General features: G+C 30.3%; 1 protein-coding gene across 2 annotated transcripts in view; it reads right to left on the bottom strand.

Moving 5' to 3' along the window:
- Positions 1–25,818, bottom strand: part of LOC118182415 (lipid transport auxiliary protein 1-like) — an 80,770-nt gene that overhangs the window by 49,259 nt on the left and 5,693 nt on the right. For both annotated transcript variants that reach the window (XM_085810422.1, XM_085810423.1), the window contains 4 exons: positions 24,425–24,526; positions 13,857–13,971; positions 8,353–8,403; positions 415–578 (listed from right to left, as the gene is read on the bottom strand). In XM_085810422.1, coding sequence (XP_085666548.1) covers positions 415–578; positions 8,353–8,403; positions 13,857–13,971; positions 24,425–24,526 — 432 coding nt within the window. The remainder of the gene's footprint in view (positions 1–414; positions 579–8,352; positions 8,404–13,856; positions 13,972–24,424; positions 24,527–25,818) is intronic.

Here is a 25,818-nt window from a genome sequence, read left to right as displayed (position 1 = left end):
TTCTTTAAGTGTTGTAACAACTGTAGAAACTCATCTATGACTTTCTCAGGAAAGTGTTTTAACAATTCATGAGTGTCATTAGTAATGCATTGCTCAGTAGCACACCAACCAATTTTTCCTTCTTAAAAAAAATAATTTAAGCGCATTTTATGCTAGATAGCTTTGAGTATTTTATTTATATATCATATTAAGATAAACTTCATGCAATACCTATATTACAAACTACACTAATTTTCAATACAATAGTGAAATAAGAAATACTTTTCTTGATCTTTGCATACTAATATTTCTATTAATAAACTATGTATAGCCTACTTTATTTTTCAACAAATATGAATCTCATTTTATAAGACATGAATATTTAAATTTAATCATTTTAAAACTTATATTAAGACAGCCTTGAAATTCACTCACTCCTGGTCCATGCCTTGCTAGTTCATACATATCAGCATATCTATGAATTGTAGCAATTTCTATTTGACCCAGAACACCACTTTGGGCAAGACGTACTAAGTATACTCTGTAGTCTTGGTTAAATGACCTAGTTCGTGTAGGGTCAGCTGACAGAATTGCAGCATCTGCAATTAAAAAAAAAAAAAAAAATTACTTTAAATAACTAATAAATATATTACATGAATAAAAACATGTTTGCAGATCAGAAATTAAAGACAAGTACATAAATATATTAAAAGCAATGATTTGTTAATTATAACAATTACATCACATTAAATGTGATACATACACATTCATTATAGTTTTTTCTCAGCATTTTTGTTATTACAGAATACTCAATATTCTAGATTATAATTTATTTGATTATCTATTTTGACATAATAAAAATTCAATAAAAAAATATATTTTTAAGATAAACTTTAATATAACTTTTTAATTAAAAGATAAAATAGATGCTAATATTAAAACTTAGCTATTTTAATCAATGATTTAATTAATACAAGATTTAAACACTTTTTTTAATGTAATAGAAAGATAGCTTTACAAGCCTCATTTTTTGCCATATGAATGCATTTATATTCTTTTCTGTAATTAACATTTCTCAATGATATAATTTTTCAACTAATTTTTAACTTCAGGAGCATGTAATTGAAAATAACTATTATACGTTATCAAAACTTTTCTATTATTTCCATATTTTTCCATTCATATATATAGTATTTTTCTGGTTTTTGTAATTTTTATGTTTTAATATTTCACATTTCTTTACTTCTTATTTTACATATTTATAGAGTATTTTAAAAATTATTGGCATTGAATTTCATTCTTTTTGGGTCTTTGTGAAACTAGGTTCTAAATTTCTTACTTTTTATCTATACTGACCAATTCTCAGCAGCAAATTGCATGGAAATACTTGGAATAATTTTGGTTTTAAATGCAAAATTTTGTGTTACTACATATATATAAAGAGAGACTACACCTAAAGATAGTTTAAAATATTTTTTTCATTTTTAAAAAACAAATAAATAAAAGGAACATGAATTCTTCCTCCTCTAAAATAGCATAAGCATATATCAACTTCAAAGCAGAAGAATTTCACTTTATATGATATTCAATTAAAATTTCAATGCTAAAAGCATACAATTTTCAAAACAAACACATTGTGACAATTAATGCTACAATCATAGAGGTAGAAATATATGGAGCACAAATTGTGGCCCAAATCTGAGGGCAGAAACAAGTCAGGTTTCACCCCACACTTGTTTCTTTTAATCAGCACTCATCCACTCCCTGATCATCTAAGGGCATTGATTATACTTTTGATAATATTTTCTAAATTTAAAGTTTTAAAATGGTTTGCTTAGTTATTGGTTGTTCAGAAGAACTAATACCAAAATAAATAAACAAATAAAGTATTTTATATCCTTTCCATTTACATTGTTTTTCGTTTCTTTTTTGTTAGAATTCCCTACACATGGTTCTTTTTATACTGAATCAGTTTAAAGTTAATGTTGATTAAGATAATGGTAGATATAATGAATGTGTTGAAATTTAATTGCTGTTCCCTAACTTTTTAATGGATAATATGCATAGAATAATATCTTATAATATGACATAATTATTGGAAAGATTTTTTTTTAAATATAAATTTGATGGATTTGATTTATGTAATTTTAAATTACTTAAAAATTTATTTTACACAGAATTAAAGGTAAATAAAATCAAATAATATTTATGTTATATATTAATCACCAATTTATTATCAGCAAAAAATATTAATAAAATACATTTTGAGGCCAAAAATTGGTCTTTTTAAATTATTTTGCTATTACTTCTTAACCTAGATGGAATTTTGAAAATTTTATTTTTTAATAGTTTATTTAACCCTTTGCGGCACAGTGTGTCCAGACCGGACACACTGTGCCGGTCCTTCTGTACGCACAGAAAAATTGAATGAAAAAGAATTTATAGGTTACTCTGAACCTTCTTTATTTATAGTAGATGGCAGCTCAATGCAAACCAGTCCATATATTTTAGCATTTTTAGTTTTTTAAGACCCTCATTTTTTTCTAAGAAATCTTCCAGATTTTTTTTTAGGGTATAAAAGGAATTGTTTGAAAAGAAATTTCTAAAAGTTGTTTTTGAAAAGTTGTTTCTTTGGCTGTATGTTAATCTCCTTATTCTATATTAGTTTTAAATTTTTACCTTGAAATCTTCCTTAAAATCAAACGGCGAACCCTAGATGTGCCCAGACTGGGCTCACCGATAATCTAGGACAGCTGAGAGTCTGTATTCTTTGTTTCTCTGCATCTCATCAGTCAGTTCATTGACAACAACGCTCGTTTCAGCACTCATTTCGAAGCTCTATTCAATCAGTATGCCTACTTTGGGCACACCCACACAATTAAAACGATAACTGCTACTTTCACAAAATTTTACTTGTGTACTCCTCTAAGCCTAATTAGACTGCCTACCTTTTTTTTTTTTTTTTTTTTAATATCAAAACTCCAACTTTAAAAGGTAGCTTGCCGGAAAGGTTAAATAATTTCATGATTATACATATGCGCTTTCCTAATTTCATTTTTACATTTCTGTCACTAAGAAAGCTCCTAAATTGTATGAGAAAAAAAAAGCTTCTCTGAATTCATTATCATGTGATTTATCGCTATTATATAAGCGCAACATATTTTTCTGAAGGCTTAAATGCAGCAATAATGTGTAAACATATTCAAGGATCAGAAGTATATGTTGTTATAAAGAACTAGCAGTAACAAAGAAAATAAAAATTAATTAAAATTTAAAACATTTCATTTTTATCTCATGTAATTAATTTGGTTTATTTATTATTAAACAAACCCAAATTAGAAACATCTCAGTTAACTTTGTTTTAAAAATGGTGTGCATAAATATTATAAGTAATAAGAATAAAATTTATAAACATGTTCACTACCAAAGCTAATATGGTCCATCCATTCACATGTGCCATGATCCTCTCTGGATTTTTACACTTTTATTTTCTGCTTTTTTATTATTAAAATCTAGAGATCAGATTACTTTGAATAGTAAATAAATTCATAAGTGTATACTTGTAGTGGCATATGACATAATATTTTTGCATCACGATAACTACATGATAAATTGGAGCAAAATAAACAATACTCATCTGTTCCGTGCATTAATGCAGAACTCTTGCATGTGCACTACAGTATTATCTATTAGTCATACACAAGTTACAGAACAAGAATTTGAGCAGTCCATTTATTACATTTCTTAAGCGAATACCTGGCCCCCAAAATTTGCATTTTCAGCAGTTTTTGTATCTCTTTTTAATTAATGAGCCATTCCAGTATGCCAAGTGTATTATTTAGCCCTTTCCTGTCAATCAAATACCTAAACACTACATTTGCTACAACAATATTTCTATTCAGTGATTTAGGTAAGTAACAAGTTATCTCACAGCTGGCAAGTAAATCCAGTTGGGAAACTATGAGGATTCTCATAGATGGCAGCAAACATGTTAAATATTATATTTAATTTCTTAAATTATAACAAACTATAATTTTTCTGTTTCATAATATTTCTTCAGAATTATAGTATGCATTTCTAGTATGTCAGACAAAAAATAATGAAGGAAGTTATTTTCATAACATGACTTTCATACTAAATTTTATTTCATAAACGCCAAACATTAGCACTTAAGCAATTAGTTCACAGGCTCTCCAGTAATTTGCAACAATGTCTTTATACCAAGAAAATGCAATACAGTTATTTAAATGTTCAAAAAATTATAGGTTGATTGGAGTCACACAAAATACAGTTTGGGGAATTCAGCATTCCAATTCTGTAGAGGTAGTCTCGCAAACATTCATGTCGGTCAGATGTCTAAATAGAGCTACTGCTGTCTTTCTTGGAAAATGAGGTCTCTTTCCCAAGAATCCTCCATCTAGTACATTGAATCATAGCCTGCTTAACCCTTTCAGGATGGGCATCCCATATACGCATTCCCTAAGAACGTCTCTTACAGCTGGGTGTCCCATCCCCGCATCACTAGAAATTGCATTCAGAGGACGGGTGATGCGTATATGCATTTTAAGCTGGAACATTTTCTGAAGGCCACTAAATAGGATCCTATGTCCATTACTTTTGAAATGAACACAATTTTAGGTTCCTGATTTTTAGTTTGATATATTCTGTCTGGCATTTTACTCATCAACTGTTGCGAGGTTGGGGGGGGGGGAGCGAAAGCCTAAACAGAGGTGGGCTCTTTAAATCACCGCGTGCTAATATAAATATTTGCGTGTCTGATTTATACCCAATTCCTTTTTTTATTCTATTTTTTCCCTCTACTATATATGATCTTTTAGGGTTACTATGTGGAATTCTGTTACGTTTTGCATTGCTTTCAGATATATTTCCATTTCTTCTCATTTTATTTCGGAAAGCCTCATTTCCAGTTTATTACGGCGGGAAGGTGCTATTTATCAGAGGAAGAATATCCTCGTATGGATAATGACCCATTTACTAACGCAGATGAGAGTGATGATTCTTTTTCTAAAGAGTTAGAAAGTAATACTTCTCAGTGGTTCGAGATTTACCACACTCAGTCTTCATTTTAAATTTTGTTGCTTCTTACTGTAAATAGTCTTAATTGCGTAGTTTTATTAATTTAAAACTTTATTGATAGATTTTATCAATTAAAACTTTGGAATTCTTTGAATAGTGCTTCTGAAAATTATTTTACAAGATAAGGAAATTTTTATGTATATTTTCATGTAAAATAAAGAAATGTTATTAAGTGCTAATTTTAATATATAAAAGAGCTCAAGTAATAACCTAAAATGATACCAAAAATTACGATGCTAGAAGTGAAACTTTTTTTTTCTGATTTTTTTAAAAAATAAAATTAGGCTTAGCGATGCGAAACCTCAATCCTGTACGGTGACTGCTTTTGATTCCCTTCCATTCCTCACGAGCGTCTTAAACAAAGGTGCACTATCGCAAAAAGGTTCAGAATTTTCTGAAGAGTCAGGTTAACAAACTGAGTCGTATGAAAGGAAAGTGTTTGATTAATGCGTTGCATTATCAAAGTTTCTTTCTTAGCCAATGTATCAGCTTTATCATTTCCCATAATTCCACAGCGGGCTGGAATCCATTAGACAGAAATTCTGTATACCATTGCCTTAAGCAAAGGCCTACAGTCTAAGATTCTTTGGGAACTTTTTAACTATTCAGAAACGAATGAAGCACACTTTTGGAATCTGACAATATGACTGCTTTTACAAGAGCTACGAATCAACAGTTGTTGAATAGCCACAGCAATAACTTTGATTTCCCCCATTAAAGGCAGCACTAAAAGGGGCCACTGGTTAAGTAGAAACTGAAAAGCTTGCTATAGATACCTGTTCCAGCACTGCGTGTTTTCTCTAACATAGAGCCATTGGTGTAGACATGCAGCCACTCATTTTGAGGATAGCAAACCCCAATAGTTTCCATTGCAATAGATTGTATTTGTGAATCGCTCATTTTGTTTTTAACAACTCTTTGAATATGGTAAGATTTATATTAAAAAAATCTAAGGGTCAATAAGGAGGAGGTAAAATTAGATCATTCCGGCTCAATTCCAAAGCATCAGATTCTCTCTGAGCAGCCTGGATAAAGCAAATTTGAGTTTTAAGATTTCTAGAAATTTCATTATTATAGTTTCCCAAAGGGTTGTTGGGCAAACAAACGTACCAGCTTCTGGTATAAGAGAATTGCTTTTCTCTTAATACAATCATGAACAGGTTCCACACCTGTCAAAAGCTGCAATGTAAGAATAGGAGTAGATCTCACTGCTCCAGTAATTATGCAAAACACTTGGTTCTGAAAGACTTTGAGAATCTGTACTACATTCTTCGAAGCCATGATGAGGATCTCGCTACAATAACCAACAACTGGTTGAACGTATAACTTGTAAGTAGTCGTCAATGTCTCTCTATCACACCCCCACTTTGATACCGTCTCTATCACATACGTTTTAAGACAGAGCTTCTCATGGCTTTTTTTTTTTCCAAATGTTCCATATGTTTCCTCCAACTTAAACATGGATCAAGGATGCAACTCAAATATTTTGTCGAATCATTATGTTGAACATCCACTACCTTATATGTCAACTTTGGAGTAAAAGGATGTCTGTTCAGAATGAAGAACTGGCATGTGCTCTCATCCTGATTTACTCTCATACCATATTTTAGACACCAATATTCCAGCTCTTTCAAAGCACTATTAAGAGTCACATTTAAACCATCCTGCTTCAAATAACCAAATCATTAACAAAAAGAGCAGAATCGACCCACGGTAGCAGAGTGTTCAGTAAATCGTTAATAAAAACATTAAAAAGAATTGGGTTGATGATTGTTCTCTATGGGAGGCCAGTCTCAGTCTGTTTAAATCTAGAAATGTCACAGCCATATCCAACAGCAGAAAAATGCCGTGATGAGATATTCTTAATCCACAAAAACATCCTGCTATTTATTCCCAAGTTCTGTAATTTCTGAAGAGTACATAGTCGTCATACTTTATCATAAACTGATTCAAAGTCTATAAATGTTGCCAAGAAAAGGTAAGCGATTGTCTAAAAATCCTTAATGGCTTGACTAATATAAGATACCTGTTGGACAGTGGAATGATATTGTCTGTATCCAGCTCATTTAGGAGATAAAAATAAAAATCTATCACCCCTTAAAATTCTAAAATTTAATATATAAAATTCTCCTTATGATGTAAAAGTTTATTTTGTATTTTCTGTATAATATACTTCCTAATTCTCATAATTCTTATCAAGATTTCTGATAATATGGATGGAAAACTATGAGGTAATTATTTTGGGAGAAACAAGAGATTTTGTACTTTAAACTGTCTTTATGAAGTCTAATTTTTTTAATTTCCAATGAAATTTTTATTTTTAGTACTGTTCATATTTATGCAATAATTTATTACACTCTTTTAATTAAGTACAGATAATTTTAGAAATTTTATCCAGAAGTGAACCCATTGTTTTTTTCAATTTTTGTCAGTTATTTTTTTAATTGGATGATTATAGAAAATGCTATATATTACATTTAACATCATTTTATATTATTAAAGAATTAAAGTTGTATGTGATTACAGTTAGGATTTTACTATTATCACTAAAATTATCCATCCAAATTTAAGTAGTGCAAAAGAACTAATTGCTTTGAAATTACATCCTCATACCTACCATTGCTACTTAGAGGCATTTATTAATATCTTACTTTATGATTATTGCTAACTGCTAATGCTTCTAAAATTTAACTGTGATAAGTTTTAAAAAGCATTTTAATTATGCATAATGCACATACATTTTTATATGTAATCAGCATGTGACTGGGCTGGTAACAACAAGCAAGACAGGAGATCTTATCAGAGAAATAACCTCAACTCATACTGCTACAAAAATTGTTGACAGCTTCTCCATTACTTCTAAGGCTGCAGTCTTCGGTTATAAGGGTCGATCCTAGCAAGGGGCCATATGGTGCATAGCAAATGGGTGGCCAAATTTAAGGATGATGAAATGATTATCAAACATATAACATTTTTGTAAAAAAGGGCGACCAATTTTAATTGGAATGTTGATGGCTGATGGTCTAGGATTGGCACTGTCTGTCATACATACTTCAGATAGGTTCAATAACACTATATATCATATGACAATTCATTGGCCCAACAATTTTGCAAATAAAAGCTGATGCAATGAATTCCCAATTTATATTACATTCTCAAACTATGTAACTGAAACAAAACTTCTGTTATCCACCTTACATAAAGCTAACAGTTGTTATATTAATACAATAAACATTAAATATGAATAAAATACTTAGATTAAGATGCTGCAATTACCTAGAATAGGTACTGAATCCAAAGCTTTCATTCTGTACAAATGAGCAGGCACTATAAAAAATTAAATGTTATGACAATTAATTTAATGAGATCTATATACTTATACAACTGTAAATTTATAAAATATATACTATTTCTGAATAATTATAAAAACTATTATTGTTTTTTGTGAAACATCTCAAAAACACAAAATACACTTTAAAAAATGCAGATGTTCTTTAGTTGTGCTTATGACTATGTCCATATAGTAATCAAACAAATTCTACTCAAAAAAAAAAAAAAAAAAAAAAAAAAGAAAAAAAAGAATAGAAACAGGTAAAAATATATTAATCATGAAGTGTTATTTCAGGAAAACATGCTTTGCTGAAATGAAGTCTTCTTTGATAAATACATACAGTAGAAATATACCCCCTTTTTTTAAATGTTTCACATTTATTTATTCTGTTTTACACTAAATCACCATACATATTTCCAAATGTAATAAAATTTGTGGTTAAAGCAAAAAGCAAAATTTAGCTGCAAAAATTCAGTCCAAACTGAAAACACATTTACAAGCTGAATTAAAACCACTTTATAAATCTAGCTATATATTGATAAAAACGCAAATAACTGGTTACTTAACTTAGTTGAGCCTATCAGACCAGCTAAAAATAGTAGACAGGCTGTCAACTATATGCAAAATCTCATATGCAAACCACATGACTTCCTTGTATGAAATATTAAATTATACGTATTTTTTCCTGCATTTCATTTAAACTTATTTCCTTGAATTTCATTTGAGATATATTTCTCATTCAATTAATTCAGTTCTCACTTCGTGACAATGCAAAAATACCTAAAACCTCAAAATCTTTATGAAAAAATTAAAACACCAAATACAATTAAAACAATTTAAAAAAAATTTTACAATTAAAATTGGAGTTTCTACACAAAAACAAGCAATTTCGGCCAAGGGGCAAGAAGGCAGATTTTTCGGTGCACAAAACTGAAAGTTTATGAACTGTTGTATTGTACACTATGAACTATTGCCACCAAATGACACAATAATTCAAAAGAATACTGTTCCCAAATGGTGGTTTTAAAATGGAAGCAAAGCACCATCGATGTGTTCTCTTCCATTATGACAATATGTGGCCTCACATTTTGATAATTCTCAGACAAAAACTCATTGGGTATTATGTGTTACCTTCCCCCCTCCTCATAGTCACTAGACTTTGGCCCTATGGGTTTTATTCTCTTCATATCACTTCAAAATTCTCTGAATGGCTGGGAACTGGAGAGTATTATGCAGTACTTCAATAACTTTTTAACAAATACATCGAACGATTTATTTTAAAAAAGAATGGTACTATTCAGTTTTGAAGACCGTAAAAAAATTGCAGCGAAAATGTATGTGCAAAAGCACCAAATCTAACAAACGCGCCCATTTAAACAGCGTGTCAAATCTAGCGTACGTGCTGATTTCAGATTCCGTAAGTCTATATAAGTTTATATAGTTCTGTATTTCTTAAGACGCCATTGAAATACTAGTTTAATTTTTAAATCTTTTTTTTTTTTAATATCCTATGGATTTAACAATTTGGGAAGTGCCCGTGACGAAAAGTCTGCAATAGAATTTTGAGTAAAGTGTAGAATCACCCACTGCTTGATGCTTTTTTAAGAACTAAATATACTTGGTATCCATGTATACATTGACCTATTTTCACTTAAAAAAAAAAAAAAAAAAATCCCAGAATTGCACAAAAATGGCACTGTGCAGACCCTTGACTTTATCTATGTACACATCAACCTATTTTCACTTAAAAAGTAAAAGAAAATTGACAAAAATCCAATTGTTTTTACCCTTGTAAAAAGCAGCAAACAAATAAATGGGCGATTCTGCACTTTACAGAGAATCATTTCATAGAAAAGGCATCATTCATTATAGAAAATTATGTTTGAACAACCAACGAGATGAAATTATGCTTTAGCGATAACTCGGTAGCAAAATAGCGATGCATTCATTCAGTTATGTTTAGAAATTTTTATATAAATTATAATAATGATCTGAACTAGTTATTTACTCTTATGCTTACATTCAGTCATGTTAGCCTTTTTTATATAAATTATAATAATAAAAAAGTATTATATGAAATTAACTTTTCATCTAAATTAATACATCCATCTTAGATAGTTATTTACTATTATACTTCCTTTCTTGTGTTAGGGTTGCCGCAATTATTTTGGCAGCACTGGCATCAACAATAGTTTGGCAATTTTTTACAGCCCTCAAAACTGAATAGTACCAAAAGAATTTTTCAGCTGTTAGATAGCAAAAATCACAGAACAAAATTAAGCTTATTCAATGTTCTTATATTTTGTATTGCTTCACTTGCATTTATCAAGAAACTGCAAAACTTTCTGAATGATCCAATATATATGAGGTGAATGACATATACGAATGGTGAAATGATGAACAATGACATTGTGGTATTGCCTTCAGCAGAGAGGCACTTTCAAGAATTGCTTTGAATGTGAAGTTGGATGGCAATAATGAGAAATTTAATTAATACATATTATGATTAAATAAAATGAATATCAAACTTTTTCAATTATTAGACTTATAATATCATTTCTGAGATAAAATTATCTGCAAATCATTTTGAATTAATATATAAGCTGATCTTTAAACTCTATCAGCTTAAAATTTTTAGCTTATGTATTGATATACATAGTATTGCTTTTTTTTTGTTCAATTATGCACATTAACTCTTGAAAACAATTTTTCTCTGTATTCAGGGTTCATAGACACATTTTAGTTAAAAAAATAAGCACCTATAAGCACTTTTCAAGAACATTTTAAGGAAAAAATAAGCACCTGTCTAATTACATTATACACAACTGCATAACCTTAAAAGAAAAATTAGACTTGTAATTTAAAATATGAGCAATGCAATATTTATTAAGAAAATGAGCATTACCTCAACCATGGAAAACAATTAACTTTTTTTTTTTTTTTTTAATTTTAAATGACAGTTCAATTTACAGAATTAGTTTACAATGAGAGAAAAAAAACTATGCAAAACTAAACTATATTACAAGATTTAAAGATGAAATTTCAGTTCAAAATATAGAAAATTAATAATAATAAGCCATATTAATTGTATTCTTTTGGCACCTAATAATAAATACAATTTATTTTTTTACTCATATTAATATTTAAATAATTTAACTTAAACCAAAATTCTGAACATTTTCTAAATTTTCATTGCACAACAGTTTTTCCTTTACATATATTTCAAGCAAAGTAATTTAAGTAACAAAGAAGCACATTTCTGAAATCAGAAGATGGGAAATTGCTTCATGCAGTTTCCTTTAACAGTATAAACTTAACTAACCCGATTACTCGGCAATCTCGGCTAAATAAATGATTCTGACATTTCGATTTGTGCATCATATAAAAATAGACCAACGGAACTGAGATACATTCTGCTTAGAAAGCACAGTAAAACTCTGTTAAGTGTTCATAAACAAATCTCAGACTGAACATCAAAATTAATTATCTCTGCAAAATACCGCAAACGTTATTGCGCAATACGTGCCGCATATTGCGCAATTGTATTCTTCACATGTGATATTACGCAATCAGAATCAACAGCTGCCGGTATTCGGAGAATAAAGAACTAAATAAAGGAAAAGAAAGAGACTTACTAATCTGGGATGTTTCTGATTCTAATTTTCAACAGACTGGGTTAAATTTCCGGAATAGAATCAATCTTTGCTTGGGTTGGGTAGACCGCAAGAACTTTTAGTCCTATTCAATCCAGATTGGACAGTGACAAAAAATAAGTCCGGTGCTTCAATAATAGAGATTTTGCGGAGAAAGGGGAGAACCTCCAAACCTCCGTACTGTAAAATGTATTGGAATTTTTTTTTTTTTTTTACTAGTCGATTACTTTCTTTTTATTTAAGCCATTCCGAATATTCTTCCCCAGAAAGCTAATCTGTGTAAAAACAGACCCAATTTTTGGAAGTTTATCTATACTTCAGCAGTTACTGCAACTATATTATTATAAATATTCATGCATATGCTCATAATATAAGCATAACGATCAAAATAAACACGAAAATGAACTGACCACGCGGAACAAGAATGTAAATTATTAAAATCTTTATAGAAATTCAAACGTGTGTAGTATTTGCGTGGGAGGAAAAGAATACCGAATGTACCGGAATATTCTACCATTTTCGCAATTCTTTGACCAATAGAACGACGTGCACCTGTCTGTACTCTTGCGTGCACCATAGGTTACAGCTATGAAAAGAAAGGGGGAAAAGCAATTTCCGGGAGCATGATTCACCATCTGACGTTGCATTTAAGAAACAAAAGTTGTTTAGTTAGTTTCGGCTTTAGTACGGGAAAAAAATGCGCATTCATTAAAAAAAAAAAAAAAAAAAAAAAGGGGGGGATTAAAAAAAAGCACTGAAAGCAAAAAATAAACACTAAAAACAAAACAAAAAAAAATAAATAAATAAAATAAAATAAATAAATAAATAAGGGCTTTAAAGAAAAAGTAAGCACCTATAAGGGCCTTTATATTTTATTTTCAAATATAAGGACTTATAAGCACTTGTAAGGACCGCTACGAACCCTGGTATTTGTGTTTGTTATAAACATTTAAAGTTCAATATGCTATAGCTACTGTACATTGATTGAATTAATTACAAAATGATACTAGAGAAGAATGCTGATTTTGAATTTTTAAAAACGTAATGCAGAAATCAAATACTTTACAAAATGATTTATCTTAAAATATATTCTAAGCTTTTTATAATTTCATAAATCACTTAGAAATACAAAAAAAAAGTTATGGGATCTACTCTTATATGCGCCCTAAAACCAGCGCAGAACACATATTACTACATGCGGTAATATGTGTTCTGCGCTGGTTTTTGGCGTGATTGCATGTTGTATGGCAACCCTGTTGATGTTGAAAAATCTTTTCCTGGAGTTGTTTAATTGCTCATTGGTTCATGTCGTGCGTGTTTTGAAATGGCCTACATTGCAATGATAGATGTGATGGCAAGATTTCAGTCGCGTATTTTAGATTGTGTGGAAAGTAAATTTATTCGCGTATTTTTAGATTGTGTGGAAAGTAAAAGGTACAATGTTGGAGTTGTTAACAAGTCTTTTGTTCACTGGTGTGTTTATGACGATTGAAGCGTATTTTTGGAATTTCTGTGGGACTTTTAAAACAGAGTCCAAAATGCAAGCTGCTATGAGAACTCGGACGAAGAAGGGCATTTCTGATAGTTCTTGTGTGGATTTGCAGTCAAATGGTTGTGGCTGTCAGCAGAGTTTAAGATTTGGATTGTAGTATGTTAACTTTGGAGGAAGTTTTTATCATTACTTTCAAAATTTTAAATCTCAGAAAGACATGTGATATAGCAAAATCGTATATTACATCAAATATATCACTATAATAATGATTTTGATATTTAAAACTCAAGCGTGGAATACTTACTATGACAGGAATGCTCGTCTTGGAAGTAAATTTCATCTGACTTTTTTAATAAAGTTGGTTGATAACAAATAGTTTTTACAATATCAAATCTACGATTTATTTCATTTTGCATGCTCTGTTAAAAAGAAAAAGAAAGAAATATTTATTACATTAACATATAAAAAATATCCTTTAAAATACAGACAAAACCTAAATTATGCCTTATAAATATGTTATGACTGAAAAACAGAATATTTATTTTTAATATAAAAGAAGCAATTTAAAAGCAAGTACAACTGAAATAATTTAACTATGTAAATGTGGCACGACAGGGTATTTAAAAAACATTTTGACAATTAATCACTTATGCTTACCCAACATACAGGTGCTTAAGTATAAAATATGCTTCAAATGAAAGCACATAATATGTATAATTAAAACAATAAGTACGTTATTTTTGAACAGAAAGCAATGAACATTATTTCCCACTTAGAATACTATTCAATTAAAACTGACAAAAATATTCTTCTGATGTAACAAACAGCCATTCATATGTCTAAGTTGATAAAATCCTGCCTTAACTTACAAAAATTTAATAAATAATCATACTCAAAATGAAGGAGTCGCATATATAAAAAGACAAATCAAGAAAGTTCAGAAATCACAAATATAGTTTCTGATCAGCATATCAACCTCATAAGTTTGGCCACCAAAATAAAGTGAGCCTTACACCTTACAGGAGTTCTGTCAGTAGTACCTGATTTACACAAAGCCAGTCAGGGCACTAGCACCAAGGATTCAAATCCTCCCATAGTATCTAAAGAATATAAAATGTTATGGATTTGTTAAAATGTAGTTTTATAAAATTAGAAGCCAAGGAAAATTTTTAAGAATTCTTAAGGTTCTCCTCCTTTTCTGGTTTCTCAAAAAAAAAAAAAAAAAAAAAAAAAAAAAAAGGAAGACTATACAGTGTACACTGTCCTTAATCAATTCATTAACTTTCCAGAAAAATAAAATCCTGGTTTAAAACATATAAGTTTATATTTTATATAACGCATAATAATTCAAATGCTATTATGGATGTTTCTTAAGTTTCTAATTTTGTTAATCGATTGCCGTTTTCTGAAATTCTTTGTAGGTCACCATTTTTGAAAATGGCTGTTGTTTTTTGTATCTTAGCTTGACAAAGCAGCTTTTTAGAAGGGGAAAGGGAATGTGGATAATCGGAAAGTACCAAAAAGTCAAGGATGTGGCACTCCATAAGAAGATTTTTCCAGACAGTCCAGTCTTTAAATATGTACCTGTATAATGATTTTCATCATTTTCAGAGCAGTGGAACTTATAAAGAATATTGTCATTAAATTGCTCATTAACTTCTCACATTTCAGTTTTGAAATTTGCAAATAAAAACAAGCTGCTGTCTAAGAATTCATATAAAGACTAGAAGTTCCAAGCTGTTTGAATAAACTCTATTAAAATTATCCAAAGAAATCCACTGCAACTAAAATGTGCCACTGAAAACACACATATGATTATAAAACATTGATGGCATACAAATCTATGATTTTGGTGAGAAGCACAGTTTATGCACAGATATAAAGCTTGTATCACTTAACTCTTTAATGTGTGCTTTGTCCTCTCTCCTTGCCCCAAAAAACAAATCCAAAATAATAGTTTTTTTAAATTTTTATTAAAATTTGTATAATTCTTGATTTGAAAGCAAATATTTAAGCTTAATTTTTGTGGGGGAAATGTTCAGCAATCTCAGCAAATTCATGGAAAAAAAAAAAAAAAAGTAAGTGAACTCCTAAGCAGCACACAATTGCATATACTTTAGCAGCATAACATCTGAATCATGCTTAAGAGTGAGTAAATCAGTCAGTTAACAAAAACCAAATGTTGCCTGCTTATGAGTAAAAACAGACTAACAGGAAGATTTACGAGTATATGGCATTACAGAACAAAATTAGAGATCCTTAATCATTGGAACTATGGTGATCAGATTTTGGAAATTTCTGGATTTTAGATGTGTTTAAATCTAGTGAGATGACATGTAGAAATTACAAAATTAAAAATATGAAATAGTTAAATAGTTGTTTATAAAATAATGAAGCATGATATGACTATGGGAATCAAAATTTTGAAAAATGCTCAATACTTATTTTTTTAATAAAAAATGCTCAATATTTATTGTTTAATTAATACTTATTTGTTTAATTAAGGTTTAATAAAAACCTTAATTTCAATGTACTTTGTTGAATCCCCCCCCAATACTTTATATCAGATAGCTATAATTTCTTGTTCAGTTACAAATTTCTACCTTTCTATTGCCATGTCAAAAATTCCCAATAAGTTGTGAATCAATTTCCCCCCCCCTCCTCAACAGCCTGCCATTTCTTTCACTAGCTATATTTTCTGGAATTAAAACCATACTATAAATTTCACCATCCATTAATTGATCGATAATTGTGTTCTGTTATTGCAAAGGAAAACTGTTTTATCAATTTCATTTATTATTACTCTTACATATTTCTTCCCGAATTCCATTAACTGGAAAATTTTGTGTTCTGATTCTGAAATTTTTTTGATTTGCTTTTAGAAAATCTTGCAGCTATCGTCATCGTTACTATGATATATAAGAGTTAGCTATAAATTATAGCAAGCCTTTTTAAAAACATCTGCAGACATGCTCTTTCATGATCTTTCAGTGCTCTACACAGAAGTTTTTATGTTAAAATATTTAAAAAACTTTTAATGGTCTTGCCACTTTTCAAAACATTTATAACAGGTTTTAAAAGGGTTATGTAATATCTGCATTTCAGCACATGCAGAGCATTGTAAACCACTGGTTGAATATGAAGGATGTACAATTTTAGGGAAAGAATAAAATGGAGATGTAACTTTAACCCTTTGACGCGCAGTGGTCGTGCCTTGAAACCATCAATTTTCAAATTTTTTTCACTTTTTCTTTCCGAAATTTTTCAGTGAAAATCAATTGATTACTGATCTTTTACCTCTAAATAACACAAAATGATTCATACATGTTTTAGGTCTTAGTACTTCAAATCGGATGTCTTTTAAAATTCGTTTTCAATGAGACAAAATAACTTCCTTTTATTAATATAAACATCTTTAAATTTCAAAAGTTATTTATTGCAACTCATGATTTCTATCATAAAACAATAAACAATAGCAATAATTAAACTGTATATATATATAAAACCTTCTATATGTATGGCATTTGCTTTGTGGTTTCAGGGGCATGACCACTGTGCCACTAGAGCATTGTGAGAACAATGCTCTAGAGGCTCGGTGGTCGTGCCTTGAAACCACTGCTCTTCACAATGGCATTTGCTTGCTTCTCAAATAGGAATGTTTATTTTTATCCGGATATAGATAAGGGGTTTTGAAACCACAGAATTGTTTTATTACTAAACAATGCATGCACCCGCGCAGTAAAAAAATCTTTCTTTTCCAGAGATTTTTCTCTGATCTCAACACACTTGCTCCTCAAGCTAGTATTGTGATTTTATAAATTATTTCCTGTGGTTTAAATTTAATGTAAATATACTTTGCTATAATTAAAAATAAAAATTGCATAAAGTTTTATTTAGATTAAAAATATTTTCTGAATATTTTGGGACGAAATACGACAAAATTAGGAATGATTGGGAAACAAACAATCCGTACCAAAGAAAAAAAAAAAAAAAAAACGAGTTTCCCTTAATTAACATAAAAAACCACAAATTTCATGTGCCAGATCAAAAGAAACTAAATAACGCAGGACATATACTAGTTAAATTTAGATCCATTTCATCCATTTAGCCAATTGTCCTTATTATGTAGGTACTTATATTTTCACTGCTGTAGGAAAATTACATAAATATTTATTTTTTAATTTTTTCTGACTATTTAATTTGTAAAATAATGCAAAAAATTATATATAATGCAATTCTTCCATACATTTTTTTAAAATTCATAAATTTCGCCATTTATTGGAAACGCGCATGGAGAAAGGTAAGTTTTTTTTCCTACTACCTCAGTAAATTTCAAAGTCCTAGATGCGCGGTGGTTTCACAGTGCGACTGTCACCCACAGAACAATGGGCAAGAGTAGATTTTTTTTAATTCATATATTATTTGTCTCTAGGATCATAATATTCAATTTCTAGAGCTTTTAGTTTTAAAAATTATAAAAATAATATTGTGTGCGTCAAAGGGTTAACTGAAGTAATAATAAGCTGCACAAGTGCCTATATAATGAGGATAGATTTTGCATCATCTGATAAAATAACCAATTTCATATGCTGCCAAGCGTCAAGTATAAAATAATTTTCTAACTAATAATTCATTAAGATCTGTGTCAATGTTCTTCTATCTACTATCTTCTATCTATTACATTATCTCTTATGGAAACTACTATTCTCCATTCCTAGATTTTGCTACAGAAAATTTTTTTCAAAAAGGGGAAAAAAAAAACCTACTGGTCTGATGGTGAGATATTAAATAATTCTGAACATCCAGATTTCAGACTTTGTACTGTATTCAGATTTTTATAATACAATTTTTGCACTTTGTATTATTTATTAGCTTTTATTAATATTCTTCTTACTGACATTACACAATTAGCTGCGAGGGAGGGAGCAAAACACTACAAGGGCAGCTCCAGTTATTCATATAATGTTTACCACTTTATATAGCTAAAGACAGTAGCATTTCTGACAGAGAGAAACAGATGATGCTCTTTCTCACCAACATGACTAATGTACATAAATATACCTGAGCCTTTTTTCAAGTTGATCACTATTCACCAAGGCACAAGGGCTACCAGTAACGATTGGCAAAACTGCTCTTCTATGGGATTGAATCAGATCAGTTTAGTCACTGAAGTGAATTAGCTCTGTTTTATGCATCACTGCTCACCAACAATTACTTAGATGAAAAAGATTTGGAATGAGGGGTGAATCAAGAGAAATTTGTGAGCATGGAACAAACAGCGGAAAGAATCGAATGAGCAGTGGGATCTGAACTGGTTAGCCTGGAGCAAAGAGTGAAAATAATTAAACATGGAGTGGGATCAAAAAAAATTGATTGACTCGAATGTTAACTCCCTCAACTAATTTCTTTCGATTCTAATTCAACCAGGATATTCTTTAAATCCTCATTTCTACACAACTAAGGAAATACTAAAATAAAAATTGTTTCAAAAAATTAAACTCGCTCTTAGCATGATAGGATAAACATTCTTTTCTTCTCTAAAATGGAAATTGAACTTCCCTGGTACATTTCCATTAACAATTCCTTCTTTTTTTTTGCCAATCAGGCATAAGCTCACTCAGCAAAGTGAAACAGTTCGTCAACTTTACTGTCAAATTACTTTACAAATTTTTGCCATTAAATGTCATTGGAATGTATTATAGTATTCAAAATAAAAATTAAAAGTCTGTATGTGTGTACATACAGTCTGAATCTAATGCTCCAAACTGTCCCTTAAAGCCATCGAATTTTTCATATACATAGTCCTCTACCCGAACATGAGTGAGTACCTCCAAGCCAAATTTTTTATTTTCAATTTAGTTTTGATTTATTTCTGATTTTGAATAAATTTAATAATTTTTTTTAGCAAACTCAGCCACCTGAAAGGAAGAAGTTGGAACACTTTGAGGTAAAGGTATAGTTTAGGGTACCCCTTGGCGAAACTTGGTGATTTTTGGTGGTACATGGATACCGATTTTGTGCAATTCTTTGACTCGTTATTTTGGCTTGTGAAGCGGCATTTTTTGTGCCAAACATCGCCGCTACACAAAGCCAAAATAACAAGACAAACAATTGTACAAACTTGGTATCCATGTACACATCGACTTATTTTCACTTAAAAAAAAAAATCCCCGAATTGCACAAAAATGGCATTCGGTTTGGATGCACAAAAATAGACTCTTTTAACTTTATACATGTACACGTCGACCTATTTTCACTTAAAAAAAATCCCAGAATTGCACAAACTTGCATTGCGCACTTTCTTTACTTTGTCCATGTACACATCGATATATTTTCACTTAAAAAGTCAAAGGAGCACCAAATTCTAAAATATAGGCAAACAAAAAATACATAGTCTCAATAAAATAAATTTTAAACCAAACAATAAAATAACATAAAAAAGGGAAAACATGTTATACGTTTAAGCACTACCAAAAGCAAATATTCACTTACCATGATTTTCGAGTTTGCTTCGTACACCCAGAGCCACGTAAAAGTCAAAATATCAATCATACTCAAATGACTTTTTTTCAAACCAAATACTCTTTCTGATCGAACGCTTAACATAGTGACCATCTAAACCTTTCTTCTTACAAACCCATTTAAATCCATCTAAACGGTTTTTATGCTCAACTAGACGCATATCCTTCCTACATACAGGATACTTATAAGGGCTACTAAGTAAACTTTCATTTACACACCAGTCAATTAAAGCTCTTTTTCCCTTTCGCTCCAAATGGTACAGAAAATTCAAATTATTCTTACTACATTCGACCATTCTACAGTCTAAAGAATCAAACCAACACACACCACAAGAACGCTTACAAAACATACCATGATTCAAAATTTCCCAGAATGATGTGCATCATAATAGGGTTTCCATAACATTCAACTACTCAGGCTACCATAAATAAAACAACAACTTGGCGATAAATCAAAGAACAACTTCGCCATAATAAAAGGGGTACTTTAAAGTCTCCTCTACCCCACTTTGAAATTAACACATTTTTCTCTCCAAAATGAACTTGTTGACATTTGGCACAATTTAAATTCTTTCAATTTTAATCTACAAATTCAGCTTTCTGAAAGCAACACATCACAACTGCTTCAAACAGAATATTTATTATCTCCATGCACCAGCAATCTGCCATTCAGTAAAGAATAAGATATTTAACTTTCAGATTTAACTTTTCTGTTACTAAGAATCAAAACAAGTGATTGAAAAGCAATAAATGCAGTTCTTAAAAATATTTTTTCTAGCAAAACAAGCGACTAAAACGAAATAAACACAGTTCTTAAAAATACTTCATCTACTTTTTAATCTAACTGATATAAATAAAAATGCATTTAAGTCACGAGATGTTGTAAGGATTTATTTTATTCTAACTAATTATTTTTAGTTTTCTTTCCTTTCCCTCCTGATTTCAATTTCCTGCCAGAATGTAAATTTTGTATGATGTAGTATTCAAATTTAAACATGTTTCAGAAGCAGATGTTAAGCTGCATTTCAAGAGTTCGAAAAGTAGTAGTAATAATAGTGGACTTAGTTCCGAATTTATGCTGCGTGTTTGAATTTAGCTCTCTAGCCAGTATTAGACACCTTTCAGTTATACTGATATCTCTCTATTTGGCTTTGCTGTGTGCAGCAGTTGAGTGTTAGTTAAACTAAGGAACCAATCATTTAGATATCTTAATTTACTAGTGATTTGTTACATTTTTATTTTCTGTTAATTTACATAGCCACAAGTGATGGTGATTTGTGAGGATGAAATGCATGCATCTGTTTTAATTTAGTTTAAATAAAAAGGTTATTTAAACCTTTCTTCTGCAGTCTTTATTCTTCATAGCGAGAATTCACTACTTCATCTTCTATATAGAGACCAAGTTATATGCTACCAAAGAATACTCATGGACTTCAAACGTCTAATTAGAAATATAAAATACTTTTATGAAATGAGGCTAGCACAATTTATAAAAATCACTATACACTTTCTTTTTCTTTTCTTTTCTTTTTTTTCTTTTTTTACCAAAACTTTCTGGCTGCCCAGCAATTAGTTTTCAAAGAAATAATATAGGGAATAAAAAAAAATATATGGCAACCCCTAACACTGATTTGAGAAGATATGCTGTTTTTAAATATTTTGAGATTTTGCTCTTGAATGTTACATGATGTAAGTGTGAAAAAGACAAAAGAAAACCTGTTAGTGGGAATGAGTCCAAGAACATACAGGTAACATGTAATGATTAGCAAAAACAAAACCTTAACAAATTCTCTGGCACGACATTAAAATCTGAATCCTTTCAGATTTTCTTTCATTTCTTACTTTTTTTAATTCAATAAAGAAAAATATTAAAAGATATACAGTCAAAAGTCTTTAATATGGACGTCCATAATCCGGACCTCAAAGCTACAAACTTTCTGGGCATGCGTAAACGCATAATGCGTTTACAAATGCGCATAATACCTTAATGCATGCGCATATGCGTTTACCCATGCACGTTTAATGTATAACGGACAGTATAAGCTAAGCTAAAATTATCTATTTCAGTTAATGCTGCAGATTGCGTTGTTCTTTAACCGTTTGAGTAGGGCGCGCGCTTCACTTGTCGTATGCCGAACATACGGCGCAGCACGATAGCGCTTCTCTTGTTTTGTATCGAGAATGCGAAGACGCTGCTGTTAGTATACTTGAAAAAAAAAAAAAAAAAATTATTGAAAATTTAAAAAAAAAATATTGAAATATTCAATTGGTTTCGCATCAGGAGGAGGAGGAGCATGCTTTGGTCCAGGTACTTCAGAAAAAGTATTTGATTCGTTCGAAAAAATTGTATCCACGAGTAGAAACTCATCAGTAATATCGTCCTCGGAGGTACTTGCAGTTACTTCATCACTGCTATCACTAATAACTCGTAATCTCTTAGAACGAATGATGATGTCATTTCCACTATCACTTTCAAGGTCATTACTATACTCTTCATTATCACTTCTCATAACATAGTCACTTTCAAATGAATCAGAACTTGACATGGGTTATTTCATAATTATCAGTATAACACTTGGTAAAAAAATGAAAATTTCCAATTCCTATAAAACAACTGCTACGCATATCACTACAACTGCTCTCAATAACTGCGTAAAGTATACTAACCAACAGCAGCGTCTTCGCATTCTCATTACAAAACAAGAGAAGCGCTATTGCGCAGCACCGTATTTTTGGCATATGACAAGCGAAGTTCAATAGCACTTCGCTGGACTCAAACGGTTAATTTTCTAATTGGATCCGGCTTATTATTTTTTGCAGACTGTTGGAGCAATTTAATAAAAAGTAGGCTTGAACTTTCGATTATGTCAAAAAGAGTTTTCAATTCTGGAGCTGCCAAAGGATCTACAAAGCGAAAGCATGTTTCGATGTCCATTAAGCATAAAGTCGAATTGCTGCAAAAAATGGATAATGGCATGAAGAAAATGACAGAGGTGATTTGTTTCTTTAACCATTCCGAAATCTGTTTATCAATTTCACGCTGCTCTGCGGGAAAGGGGGGGGATGTCGCGGCGGGCGCGCAATGAACTGGAAGTTGATCTGTCAGCACTATCCTCATCTTTAGGGCAGATGATTTATTTTATTTGGCTTATAATTCCCCACTAAATGTAGTGTTTCATCTTGATGTACTTTGATATAATTTAAATCAATTTCCTCGTCATTATAAACATCACGAATACACATCAAATAGTTTTCTGGGTGCAATTTTCTAATTTCGACTATGCCCAATGTATGCTTTACGCATGAGCACGTTGAAAGAAATGTTTAATAAAGTAAACAAATAAATATTAAGCTTTTTTTTTTTTTTTTGTAAATTGTGATACCATTTAGATCATAATTGCTCTTTATTTCATAAATTACGGTTTCATATTTTTAATTTTATAATTTCTGCATGCCATCTTACCAGATTAAAACTGATGATCTATAATCCGGAAAAACCCATAATCCGGAATCGCCGAAGTCCTGATGAGTCTGGATTAAAGACTTTTGACTGTACCTAGAAATGCTTGAAAATACTTAAGGCTCAACTTTAGTTCCAAGTAATTTGTAATGGTTCAGCATGCATGCATTATAGCATTAGTAATAATTATTTTGAATTTCAAGTAGTTTACATTTTACCATGAGTTTAATTATTTCGTAAAATTAACATTTTCTTAATATTCATATTTATATTTCTTTTATGCTGAATGGCAACAAGTAGTTTGTTTCTGAATTTTTATTCTAGAGTTTTCATTATTCAAGTAACAGCTCATTTTGATAGCTAAAAAATAAAAGCAGTTCACTTAGACATTCATTAGTTATTCTTGCTGCTTCTCAATTATAATTCAGTCTGAATACCGTTTGTGAAAGCAACAACTTAATTTATAAACACAGGCACTAGAATAAAAACTATCCTGGCCAGAACTTGGCATATTTTTATTCCAAATTAGTTCTCATTTGGAATGATGAAATACACATGTGTGCTTAAGAAATAAGATTATACAGCTATTTATTACAGAGAAATTAGAAAATAAGCTCAGAAAATTAAATAATTGCATTATAAATGTAAGATTTTTTTTAAAATTCTAATGATGAGAAATTTTTAGCTTAATCAAAATTCAATTATAAGCTCTGTCCATAACATACAAAAACATTTTCATTAAAAAAAAAAAAAAAAAAGTCAGTTTGCTTCAGTTCACTGAAATTTAGCACATTTACTTTTCCAGTCAGCTAAACAAAATTTTTTATCTAGCACAGATTTTATAAAATTCAAAATTTATCACTGAAAATATAGCAAATAAGCATATAATACCTTCGGTGCATCTTGAGCTATGGGAGTATGAGGACCAGATTTTGATTTCAGAGAAAACCTTTTTATTTGTCTGTTTGCAAATATAAAGAGTAATACAAATGTCTGTAAAAAAATTAACAAATACATTTCACACCTTAATTAACAACCAAAATATCTTTTTAAGAAATCATATTTCTAAAAAAGCACACACATACAATACATTTTTAGTTCAAACTCAAATATTACTTTCAAAATTTCCTCTGATACATTTCTCACAATCATAAACGGTTGATCTTTACAATATGGTAACTGGTAGTTTGGCGACATTTTGGAGGCGATAAAAGGATACCTGGGACTTTGGTAATAATGTGAGCAGTACTCAGTTCCGATTACGCATTATTTTGTGTGGGGGAAATGAGAGATCATGGGATATGTCATGTGATATTAATGGACGAATTACGGTTCTTTAATCGGAAAAGGGGGGAATTTGGACAAGTATCTGTGGATGTATATTATTTTGTATTAAGCTTCATTGTGTGTTGTGTGAAGTAGGGTTGAATAATTTTGGGATTGTATGGCGCTGTCTAAAGTGAATTGTAGATGTGATAAAGAGAATTTTTTTTTTATCAAATTCTATCAAATTCGGAAAAAAAATCGTTCAGTAATTTTATTGAATCCATAATAAAAGTGTATCCACCATGTAAGGAAGATTCGGAAGAAGATTAGGTTAGTTAGACTTTGTTAAGAATGTGAGTAGTATTCAGTTCTGATTACGCATTATTTTGTGTGAGGGAAATGAGAGATCATGGGATATGTTATGTGATATTAATGGACGAATTACTGTTCTTTAATCGGGAAAAAATCTGGCAATTTTGTATTTGGCTTTATTTTGTGTTGTGTGAAATAGTGTTTGTGAATTTTTGGATCCCATGGCCGTAACTAAAGTGAATTCGAAATGGGTATTTAGTGGTATTGAAAAGGATAGTAATAAATATTTTTTAAGGTTGTGCGAGAGAGAAATAAAGATGTTTTATTATGTTATTTATTTTACCTAGTATCTTGCTTTGAAAGATAAGTATGATTTTAAAGATTCTGAAACAGAAGTAAGAAAAGTGTATCCGCCACGTAATCAAGATTCTGAAGAAGATTAGGTAAGTTAGTATTTTTAATTATTTGAGGATATTATTTTTATGCATTGTTGTAAATGTAAGGTGGAAAGGAATTTGGTATTATTGGGAAAATTGTTATTAGCAATGATTTAGTTTAAAGTAATTAGGATTGTAAGGTAATTTTTATTAATTTAATGTATGTGCTCATTTATATTTTAAGTAGTGTTTTTGAATTTAATTATATTTTAATGAAATGATAGTTATTTTGTGAATTTTATGTTTGTAGGAATTTGGTATACGCTTAAG

Source organism: Stegodyphus dumicola, chromosome 2, assembly GCF_044657685.1.
Source record: "Stegodyphus dumicola isolate Sdum_Otavi_A_Nest chromosome 2, ASM4465768v1".
Classification (NCBI taxonomy): Eukaryota; Metazoa; Arthropoda; class Arachnida; order Araneae; family Eresidae; genus Stegodyphus; species Stegodyphus dumicola.
The sequence above is the reverse complement of the archived record's forward strand: the minus strand, read 5'-3'. Positions and strand labels throughout refer to the sequence as shown.